This window comes from Echeneis naucrates, chromosome 4, assembly GCF_900963305.1.
Source record: "Echeneis naucrates chromosome 4, fEcheNa1.1, whole genome shotgun sequence".
In the NCBI taxonomy this organism is placed as follows: domain Eukaryota; kingdom Metazoa; phylum Chordata; class Actinopteri; order Carangiformes; family Echeneidae; genus Echeneis; species Echeneis naucrates.
Window position 1 is genome coordinate 11,506,298 of NC_042514.1, and position 11,462 is coordinate 11,517,759.

At 42.1% G+C, this 11,462-nt stretch overlaps 3 protein-coding genes across 4 annotated transcripts; 1 reads left to right on the plus strand and 2 right to left on the minus strand.

Moving 5' to 3' along the window:
• Positions 1 to 89: 89 nt before the first annotated feature.
• aatf (apoptosis antagonizing transcription factor) lies at positions 90 to 3,420 on the minus strand. The gene has a single exon (XM_029500324.1). The coding sequence runs from the start codon at positions 3,371 to 3,373 to the stop codon at positions 1,733 to 1,735; it is 1,641 nt and encodes a 546-aa protein (XP_029356184.1). The 5' UTR covers positions 3,374 to 3,420; the 3' UTR covers positions 90 to 1,732.
• A 551-nt stretch (positions 3,421 to 3,971) lies between these two features.
• On the plus strand, positions 3,972 to 5,473 carry magoh (mago homolog, exon junction complex subunit). Its single transcript, XM_029500540.1, has 5 exons — positions 3,972 to 4,171; positions 4,489 to 4,547; positions 4,782 to 4,892; positions 5,097 to 5,179; positions 5,257 to 5,473. Exons 1-5 carry the CDS (start codon positions 4,081 to 4,083, stop codon positions 5,354 to 5,356), a joined length of 444 nt encoding a protein of 147 aa, XP_029356400.1. The 5' UTR covers positions 3,972 to 4,080; the 3' UTR covers positions 5,357 to 5,473.
• A 137-nt stretch (positions 5,474 to 5,610) lies between these two features.
• On the minus strand, positions 5,611 to 9,927 carry cpt2 (carnitine palmitoyltransferase 2). 2 transcript variants are annotated; one of them, XM_029500385.1, is made up of 5 exons: positions 9,400 to 9,927; positions 8,326 to 8,406; positions 8,132 to 8,238; positions 6,807 to 8,039; positions 5,611 to 6,461 (listed from the first exon to the last, which is right to left on the minus strand). In XM_029500385.1, exons 1-5 carry the CDS (start codon positions 9,582 to 9,584, stop codon positions 6,130 to 6,132), a joined length of 1,938 nt encoding a protein of 645 aa, XP_029356245.1. In that variant the 5' UTR covers positions 9,585 to 9,927; the 3' UTR covers positions 5,611 to 6,129. The 2 variants fall into 2 exon arrangements, with proteins under 2 accessions (XP_029356245.1, XP_029356244.1); XM_029500384.1 differs by having other exon boundaries at positions 5,611 to 6,458; positions 6,735 to 8,039.
• Between the last annotated feature and the right edge of the window lie 1,535 nt (positions 9,928 to 11,462).

Consider the following 11,462-nt stretch of genomic DNA (forward strand, 5'->3'; position numbering starts at 1 on the left):
CTTCAGATGCACATGTATGCAAGTTTCATTCAGAAGAGGATGTATTCAGATGTAAAATGTCATGAAGTGCAAGACATCCAATGTAAATGTGCTCTGCAAATGGTGTTTAATCCAGGTTTCTTCCTGTACACACATTTCTTATGATAAAGTTCTCAGGTACTCTCGGTTTGCATCAGTTGACACATCTCTCACATAGAAATTCTTGTATTTGATTTGAAAATAAGCATCATATCCATGTCTGCTTGTAGTCGAATGTTACACTTCTTTGGTTAAATGACACTTTTGTTCAGTTTTAATCTCTGTTGAGAGAAAAGTGCAACAAGCTGCTCAGTTCTTTTCTATTTACCCAGATGTGTCGTACATTACAAACAGTATGGGCTAATGTAATGACAGTAGGGGCCATAGGCACTATTCAGGACTATTGAGGTAACTTTCTTTATATCATATGACTTGCACAAGTAAATATGTATAGGCTTCTTTCACCGTCGATATTTTCTGTTCATTGGACAACAAAATTTACAGCTGATGTCCTGACATAGTTGACTGGCACAGTTGAATAGAATGAAGCCATCACTGTTTTGACAGGCCCATAATTGACTATTTTGGTAATGTCCTTATCCAGATTTCTATCTTAGATTTGTTTGTGTTTTTGAGAATTTTGTGCTCTCCCATCCCAAATTCATTCCTGGCAGTGTGGAGAAAATATGACATTTTTTGTTGGGAATAAAATATGTGAATCCAACAATTGAATAAGAAAATTGTAAATTCACAAAACAAAGTGGATATGTTTGTGTCTTGGCAGCATTTTCTGATGTGGTCCAGGTGTCCATTATGATAAGTTGGTTTCATGACTTCAGTCTCGCTTATGGCCCAAAACTGCATGCAATATCAACAGCTGTTTTCCAAATCCATACTGCATCCTCATTCTCTGCTACATTCTAGTTTGTAGATTGTTCACACTAGAAAAGTGAGAAAATGTAATAGAAAAGAAAATCAGTATGCGGGATAAAAACCACAGTTTTCTCAATGTGCTCCTGATGGACTCTTATTTTTGCACAGTGCAATAATTAACCAGTTTTGGCTCGAGAACCGAAAAACTTCTTGGTGTATTGCCATTCTACGGTGCTGTGATAATAAATATGTTATATCATAGCTTATGTATCACAGCATGGTGTATGTGTATGTATACAGTGCCAGTCAAAAGTTTGTACACTTTCCTATACATTTGATTGAGTATGTGTGTCCAATTTTTTGACCGGTACTATATATATATTGCATACAGGGAGTGTGTTATATGAAGTTGGGACACAGCATCGTGTTCATACAGTTCACTGTTTAAAAAAAAAAAAGGGCCATAAATGTTACGAAGTAAATACTTTACTTGATTCAAAAGAGAGTGGTAGCAGGAAAAAAACATTGATTTCCTTCTAGCACACCAAAAACTCACTGTGCATTACAGACTTTTTAATCAAACACCGGCCATCTGGCAGGAACACTGCATGCTGAAAATGTTACTAAGCATAAAGGCTTGAAGACTGTATGTGCCCTCAGAGTCCATTCTATTCCTGTTTAGTCAGAGCATAGTCATTGTCATCCTCTCCTGATGAAGGGCAGACCCAGTTTCTGTTCTAATCCAAACCTCTGCTTGGCATCATTCTTCTGTGTGGAAGGCACCACTTTCGTTTGCATGCTGACATTAAGCCTCTACTCCAGATGAGAACGCCTTTAATCATCACTCCATGACCGAGGAGCTCTGGCCAAAGAGGCCATGATACAGTTCATTGCGCGCCTCGTCACTCATCGAGCTGTGGTCAATAGGAGCCATAAAATTGACCAGTTTACTGTGAATGTGGAATCTGACTTTACGCCCCTTGGTGGCCTTGGTGTCGACCTTTTTCTTGATCTTGCTGCGCAATTTCTGGATGGCCAGCCACTGCCTGCCCATCGCCACCTGGTCGTTGGGATCTGATGCACTTGTCCTGCGTTCGATCAGTTCCCTCAGAAGCTGGTGGTAGAAATCATCATCATCAAATATGTCCTCATCCAGATCTTTGAGATGCATGTTTGCTTTCGGCTGTTGTCCTCCATCGTCGGTCTCTGGGGAAACCGTCTCAGAGTTGAGAGCAGAAGACTCTTTTTTCCCCAGGACTCTGTATTCTGAGCGGCGGGTCTGGGTGCGCCGCACCAGCCTCTCTTTGTCCATCAGCACTTGTTCCACCTGGGTCACTATGTTTCTGTCAAATGCTCCAAAACCTTTGCTGCTCTTACCCATGGACAGTCGGGTTTTGTCGTGCCACTTCTGCAGAGTGGCGTTCTGAAAATCCTGGAAAGCAGAAAAGCGCTTGGCCATGAAGTCTGGGTACTCTGCCATATCCAGCTTTCGTTTTGGGGCTCTGCCCTCATCCACGGACCTGAGATCATCCTCATTCTCGTCACTGTTTATCTCTTCGTCTTCACTCTGAGCCTGTGTCTTCCCCAGAGCGATGGCCCTGGTGTCTGGATTCTGATACAGCAGCTGATCATGCAGCTCCAGCAGGGACCTTTGAAGAGCCTTTAAAGCTTTGTGGGCGTTCTTCATTGCCCCTGCAAACTCAGTTCCACCCATTGTCTTGAACTCTGGGAAAGTCTGTGGCTGTGGAAGCTGGTTGGCAGTCACCAGGGCTTTCTGGATTTTGATCCGTCCCTCGAGCAAGTGGTCCCATAGTGCCAGCTGGTTCTTTACGGCCTTGCCTTTCTCAACCTCCTGCTCAACTTTCTCTTTTGAAAATGTGCGGACGGTTCCCTCTTCCTCATCCCTGTAGTCATCATCACTGCATTCAGTCTCCTCGCCACTATCATCTTCACTCACACCCAGGTCATCCATACCTTCTGTCAATTTGCGGAAGTCCGCCCCCTGAGGAAAGGTCATGTCGGAAGCCTTCGCCTTGGATGTCAGTTTAACATTGTTGCCCAACTCCTCTTCATCTTCATCATCATCATCATCATCATCACCACCAGGCTCTTCACTCTCCACTGAATCTTCTTCAACTTCATTCATGCTCTCGTCCTCCTCCTCAACATCTTCATCTTCATCTTCCTCTTCCTCGTCATCATCATCATTCTCCTCCTCATCAGATCCCTCTATATCCATCTGCAGCTGTTTCCGAGACACCGCTTTCCCCACATATCGCTGATCCGTGTCTGAGAGCAGGGATATGTTGTGCTTCCGCAGGGCACTGAGACCGAGTCCGTCTTCGTCGTCGTCGTCGTCGTCCTCGTCGAACCTTTCGCTGACTCGGGCTTTGGTCGCCTCATCAGCGTCATCCTCCGGATCCGCAAATTTAGGCAGAGGATTCAACAAATCTTCGAGCTCCTGAGAAAAAGAGCCCGCCATGTGTGAAAGTTTCTGACTACACGTGTAGCGAAGACAGTAAGATCGAGCCTCAGTGTGGAACGTGATGACGTCAATAAAAGGCGACAAAATATGGGCACAATTGCCCTGAGTATGTCTGTCAGACAAATCTTTGACAATTCTTCCAGAAATCTTAAACCTAGCGTTGATAATTAACTTAAAAGGAAACATGACCAAGTCAGAAACGTTTCGAGTCAACAAGTCAATACATTCTGAAGTAATCAAAAGCGATTCCAGTTCAGAAGTTTAACTTCTTAATTTCAAATAGAAATCAAAGAAAGCCTGTGGAATAGAAGAGTTTAAAAACAGGGAAGAATGCATTTAAGGTAGGTCAATGGTAGTGGAAGAGCAAAAGAAACAAAAAACAAAACAAAACAACTATCATTATTTCTTTCTGACTGTAATTTTTATTCAAGTATATGAATTATCAGGCACGACCAAAATCAAAAGAACGACATGTCAGTATGTAAAACAAAAATTCCCCACCATCATGATGTCAAGACTCAAAAAAGCATCACATTGACATTTTACAGTAGAGGTTTCCTGGAAGTCAAAGATCAGGACAAAAAAGCAACAGAAACGCTCTCTTGTGCGCATGCGTACTCCGGCGGCGAGACACCGGACTTCTCGCACTCGTTGAGTTTTGTCCCACAGACGTCCCCAGAAAGAAACCTTTCCACAGAGTAACAATGTCAACAAGCGACTTCTATTTGAGGTATTACGTCGGGCACAAGGGAAAGTTTGGACACGAGTTCCTCGAGTTTGAATTCAGGCCGGACGGTGAGTTTTATTTTGGCGCTACAAGTAACGCGTTAGCTTCCCCGCCTGTTAGCTAACGTCGCTAGCCGCCGCGCAGTGAGTAGGCCGCAGCTGAACCAACACGACTTGTTAGCGCCAAAATCCCTTATGTGATTTCAATACGATGATAAATGTAATACATTCTCCATCAGGACAATTTCACGACAAAAGATTTATTTATATTGGATGCCGTAGTGTTTCATTTAATTTATCATGCGAACAGAAGTACCATGTGCCCCCTAGGGATGGAAAGGAACTGATACATTTTGTGTTGGATTAAACAACTCTTTGCTTCGCAGGTAAACTGAGGTATGCGAACAACAGTAACTACAAGAATGACGTCATGATCAGGAAAGAGGTAAATTGTGCTTAGAAAAACATTGCTAGTCAACAGTAGTTCAAATGTGTGTCATTTGTACTCCGAGTTTTTTCGGTGACTGATGAAATTCATAGTTTGTCATCATTATGGCACTGATATAGGATTACTGTATCCTGTTTGGCATTTAGCCCATGAATGGGTTGATGAAGTGCACTCAAACTACCTGACTATTAAGTTTGATTTAGTTTATCTGTTGTCTTTTCCTGAACGCAGGCATACGTACACAAAAGCGTGATGGAGGAGCTGAAGAGGATCATTGATGACAGTGAGATCACCAAGGAAGACGATGCATTGTGGCCGCCTCCTGACAGAGTCGGCAGACAGGTTTGTAACTCCAGTCTCCACCAGGGAGATTGGTGCTGATTCACAACATTGCAGCATATTTTAGCACACTTGTCTTCACATAATGCTTTCTCTTCCATTGTCATTGAGATTTCAGTGTCAACACGAGGAGTCTAGTGCATAAACTGCATGTATTGAGAAAAAAAAAAAGACATTTCCCTCCCACTTAATACTTCTTATTCACAGGAACTGGAAATTGTCATTGGTGATGAACACATTTCATTCACAACTTCAAAAATTGGCTCCTTGATTGATGTCAATCAGTCAAAGTAAGTACCATGATCAACAGTGACACAGAATGTTTGCCTCTGACAGGACATTGTTGTAAAAAACTGCATTGTTTCAGGGATCCCGAAGGTCTCCGCGTGTTCTACTACCTGGTGCAAGATCTGAAATGTCTCGTCTTCAGTCTCATCGGTTTACACTTCAAGATCAAGCCCATCTAAAAGATTTTGCTCATTTTAATTGATTTAGCTATTGTTTCTGTTGTTGAACTATTGCATTTGTACATTTGCTTTTGGTGGAACCATTTTTTATTTTAAATAAAGGTTGAGAAAACTTTGTTTTGCCTTGTTTTTTCTGAGTGAAAAGTGTCAATTATTTTCAGTGACAACTGTAAATTCTCCATTAATGTACTCCAGTCAAATTGGAATACAATTTCTAGAAGCTATATTAAATGAAAATAGATTTTTACAACACAAACATTAATCATGATAAATTTTATTTCAAAATACATTCAATTACATTGAGACTAAAAGACAAAAAATGAGGGCAATTTAAATAAAATGCATACAGTAAATGAGTGAGATTTTAAATAATTTTGACAAGGCACAGTATAATATGTAGTGCAAAGAAGTGCAACATCTGGAAACATGAAATGGTGACCAGCTCCCTTAATCTTAAACTCAAAAGATGATTTCACATGATGCTACAGGCTGCTTTTATAGCAGAATTTCTAGCTCTTAGATTTTAATCTTCAGAAAAAGAAGTCTTGGAAAGCCAGTAGATTAAAAGAAAAAATCTTTTACTGATTTCATGTTAGGTTTAAGGCATTAATAAACACGTTTTGTTGGGTGAAAATTACTGCTTTTGATATCAGCACAAGTGTAGCAATTAGTGCTATATCAAAGCAATGTGATTCTCCTTTTATTCTCCTACATTTTATTAAATGTATTTGTTGCTCACCTTCGCTGTACTGTAAAACTCCCATTTATTCCCCTTAAATAAGTGGCTTTCCCTCCAGGATGGTGAAAATGTCCTCTAAAGACTTGTGAACACACTGCAGGAACTCATGGACATTGCGAGCCGGGTAGCTGGACACGTTACAGCCAATCCAGTCGTCATGGACACCGTAACCAACACCAAACCCATCTGGCACCACCGGGGCAAAGCCACCAAGGTTCACAGCTGGACTGCTGAGCGTGCTCGTGGAGAGGATGTTGTGGTTGATGGCGGCATAAGCAGGGTCAGTGAACAGGCTGGGCAGAGCCTGACCCTTTGAGTTGGCAAGATATCGCAGGGCAAAGAGATGTCGGTCAAAACCTTGACCTGTTAGGAGTAAGAGAAGTGGTTATGGTGGCAGCTCAAATTCCTGACTTACTTAACCAGGACTGTCTTTGCTACAAATAAATTACCAAAGAATATTGTCCATCTTATGACATTACCTTCAGCAATGAAAGATATTAGAGATCAATCTCAGTAATTGGAAAACCCGTTTGTCTTGTTTTCATAAACAGACCACACGTCTCAGACAATGGGACAGCATTGATGAGTCATGTTAGTATAAGTTGTGTGAAAATGTGTTTGGAAATCTTGTATACAGACCCATAGCTGCTTCCTTGGTGAGCTGCCCATGATATTTGGAGCATTCACTGAGCATGGCTTGAAGCTGTTCAACGCTGTGCTGTCCTCGCTGGTGAACGAAAGCTTGTGAACATTGTTTGGTGTGTACTGTAGCTGGGCGGATAGTCTCTGTGCGGCCATGCTTGAATGCTGCAGTGCTACATGATTCATATGTTGCTACCGTCTTTCCATATTGCCTCAGGAAGCCCATCTGAAAAGCCAGTTGGATTATGGCATCTGGACTCAACCTGCTCTTCTTTAAGTGTTCCTTCCCACCTTTCTTGAACTCCATGGCATCAATGGTGAGTTTTGAAACAGCTGAATCAAAGTTCTCCTTTGCTTTTTTGATGCCATTCTCCAGTCCGCTGTCTAACTTGAACTGTAGGCGGCGCACAGCAGAGGCGGAATCCACAGCCGCAGGAGTGGACTCTGGGTGGACTAATGGTTGTTCTGTTGTGTCTTTGAAGATCTCATTCTGAAAGCGGAGCACAGCCACGCCATCACCCCAGGAATGCTCAAAATTGATAGCTGCTTGTCCGTCTTTGGTGATAATGATGCTGAAGGACTTGTCATACCACCGGTTGCAGCCATCGCCATGCAGCATATTGTGAGAAGTATGAATATGGTCTCGCATGCTCTCATCATCCAGGCAGAGACAGAAAATAGCGCTATCAACAATCTGTACATTTTCTGCATTTCCAGCAGCTATCAGCTTGTCCCTCATCCCGGCCCACACATCCCTGTTCTCGCCGGTCAGCGCCCCAAGTGGAAAGGCAGCTGCTGGTGTAGCGTCAGACAAAATGTACTTCAAATGGGACTGGATCTCTGCCGGGGTCACTAAATTCCCATCCCTGTCCACAATGTCAAACACATACATGTTGCCTTTTCTCATGACCAGGAGGTGTCGTCCTTTTTCACTGGTGAACAGCTCATCTCGACCACGCTTGGGAATCCGAGTTGAATTGAAGAGGCGAAAGTACTGAGACATGTCCAGGGGGTAAGCATTCACCATATAGGCTCCATACCATGACAGAGAAGATGGAACCCAACGGATGAACTTTTTGAAGCCGTCTGTGTTGCTCTTTGCTGGGTTCAGATGGAAAACCTCTGGCTCCAGTAATCCAGCTTGCAGAGTTTTCATGAAGCGCACTGCTGAACTCACCATATTAGTTGCCCGTATGAGTTGATCGTTGTACTTGGTCTTAGGGTCAGGATTGAAGGACATGAAGGGGTTAAAGTTCAGCACCACAGGGTCACGTGCAGATAGGTACATATCAAACCATGGTCCTGAAATGAAAGACATTCAACCAGATGCATTAGTAAAATAATGTATTTGAGATGCTCAATTTCAGTTCACAATAAACAGAATGAAATGTCACCTGAGATGTAGCTCGTGTGCTTATTATTTTTGTCCTGGGATACGAGTTCCTCATTTAGTTGTTTCCCTACACCACTCTGGAAGTCCTGTGTAAGTTTCTCAGTTGCTCTACAAGCAAAAAGACATTTTTTTTGCAAGATTTCAGCTGGTATTATTGTGTATCAATGAAATGTTTGCTTGCTTGCTGAAACATACCTGAACTGGTCATCATCCAACAGAGGTCTTTGTGCAGCTAAATACTTCCTGATCGTATCCTCAAGTTTTGGTATAGGCAGCCTAAACAATTCACAATTGTCAGTGACAATTTAGTCTTTCAACAGTCCAGTAAATGTTACAGAAATGTGATGTAACTGAATATTCTATCCAATTAATGGTTTTATTCAGCCAAAGCAAAAAAAAAAAAAAAAAAAGACTGAAGACAATTTGAAAAGCAAAAATGTAAGACCAAGTAAACTATGGTGAAATTGTCCTAAATAACAAAGCGCAACAAATATTAGCACACATTTTAAAAGCGCAATTTCTTTCTTGTGTTTCTTTATTTTATAGTTTGTAAATCCATCCTCACTGGTTGAGCAGTTTATCTGACACATCACATACATCTTGTGACAAATCCAAAGCACTTAAATGTGCAGGTTGGCGTTCATGACAAATTCTACACTGTCATTTATTTTAAGGACAGTGACTGCATCTAGTTTTTCTCTTCCTGAACTAACCACTGATACAAATGTGCTTCCAACTCGTATTGAGTAGCCTATTGAATGCTCCTCTGCCCTCTCCCATCATGATGAAATTTCACAATCCACTTTCTTACTGGTCAAGTTAATTCCTGATGATGTATGTAAACTCGGGCCAAATTTTAAGAAGCTGAAGGGTCTGCTTTTTATTATAGTTACTTTTTGATTATAACTCGCTGACTATATTTTCAGTGCAAACTAATCCGTTGGTTTTTAATTACACGGTATATTAGACTACAACACACTGTGATGTTATACATTTAGAATGAAACAATTATTCCACGATGACACAGTACTGAATAAATCGACATTTCAGTGATCTTGATCAGGAAGTGTTGTGTACTCTAGGTGTCAGTTGTGTTACCGCCCCCTCGTGGAACTCGACCTTAAAATCAACTGTGTACTTTCACCTACATTCATCTGAAAGCTGAATGGGTCACCTAATTTCGCACTTCAGATTCACGTTGGAGCAACACTGTTGTTAAAAAAAAAAAAACACACACACACACACACACAAAGCGCTTTAACTCCTCACCTGGGTAAACTCTTCTGATAGTGCATCGATGGCACCAGACTTTGGTGCAAATATTCGGTTGTGGGCTCCTTTTTGCTGCCATAGTTTCTCTTATGGACACCGAGAACAACACTTCTCATATGAATCAAGCTTCCAGGTTTCCTCAGAGAGGCAGCACAATGCACTGAAAGCAGCAGACTGGACATGGCGTTGGCTGGATTAAAAGCAGACACCTGACACAGCTAAAGGTAACAGATGTGCGGTAAAAAATAAAAATAAAATAAAGAGGCGCCCGAGTCCCGGCTGTCAATGGAGGCAAATGCTGCAGCTAGCTAACTAGCATTAGCCGACAAATTCTCCTGTTTTCTTCGGCGTTTGTAGTCGCCGACAGATTTCCTTCACTTTGTTTTTGTTTTGTTTTTTTTTTTTTTTTCACAAAGAACCGTTTCACAACATGTGGCATGAAGCAAGTCACGGAATATTTACTCCTGACCAGTTTCAATTGAAAAAGCACAGAAATAAAGACTTAGCGTTTGAATTACAACGACAACAGGAAGTGTAAACCAGCGCCACTGGTCACGTGTGGTGATGAGAGGTTCGGATCTTTCTACAGACACAGGTCTTTTAATCTCGTTCAGTAAAATGAACGAATCCTTTTTTCAAGCCATTCGTTCATTTCGTTCATTGGAACCAGTGTGCGGCTGTAGCTGTCATTTGAGTAATGACTGAAAACGCACGGCTTTCAGAACTGAAGAGCAACATTGCTTGCTTGAATTGGTATATAATACACAAGTTTGCTTTTGTTAAACTTTTGAGCCCCCTTTGGGGCCACAGCCTACTAAAGTTGAAATTACTGAAGCAGGAGAGCGCTCCGCCTATCATAAAAAAATTCCCATTGTATGATGGCTAAGACCAGACCCCCCCACAGACCTCCATGGACTGGACCCCGAGACCCCTGGAGTTTGAGAAGTGGAGCTGTGTGAATATTAACCAGGTGTTTTAGCACGATGCGCCACAAGTATCAACATACATTTCAATATGGTTCCCCATTGCTGAGCCTATTTTGTGTTTGTAAACCTTTCATCAGTCTAATCTCTACAAAAACGAGCTGTTTGTCATGTTGGGAAGTAAAGCACATTGCAGCGTAAAAGCAAGGCAGCATGTCTCTGTATGTGTTATTGTGTGAATGATGCATGTAAGTGAATTATCCTCAGGATAAATAAAGTACATGTATGTAAGTAAATGAAAAATACAAATGGAGGTTGCTGAGCTACCATTTTTCTGCTGTGTGCCTTGAGCAAAAAAGTGGTTAGCGTTGTTGCCCCACAATGAGAAGGTTGCAGGTTCGGTTCCAGGCCCTTAACATCTAGGTTAATTGGTGACTCTAAATTGTCTACAGCACGAAAAAGTAGTTATGATATAATAAGAATCTGTGTGTCCTCCAGAGACCGAACCCCTCCACAGAGACAAGACCGGACCCCCCAACCCCCCAGAGGCTAGAGACTAGACCAGACGCTTCAAGAGACCCAAACCCCCTGAACCCCCCCAGAGAAAAAGTGGACCCCTCCACAGAGACCGGACTAGACCAGACCCCTCCAACTGCTCACCCCCTGGCTGTTTTGTGTTTTCTAACTTGAAGTCTATAACTTCCAAATGACATCAACAGTTAATTCATACAAAAGCACAGGCCAACGGGCCCCAGAGATCATAAAACCAATAAATGATTGGACAGTAGTGAAAATGTGGACCTAGAAAGAATCTCCCGGCCCCAAAAGATAATGTGTGAACTTTCCCCCAGGGCACTCCAAACAACTTCCACTACCTGCTGTTGCAACAGCCAGGGGCATGCTAAAACAAATGACATCAACGGCCTTGATAAGGAACCTACAGGGGCTAAGGTTTCTGTGTCTTTTCACTGGTCATTCAGAGCTGAAGTAGCCTCTTTTTCGTGAGGGGTAAAATGTCTTTTGATCAACTTTTCTGGAATCGCTTCACTTACACGACTGTCGCCCACCACAGAAATCCATCAAATGTTCCATTTCCCTCTTTATTGTCATGGATCAAATGGTTAGTATGTGGTCTAC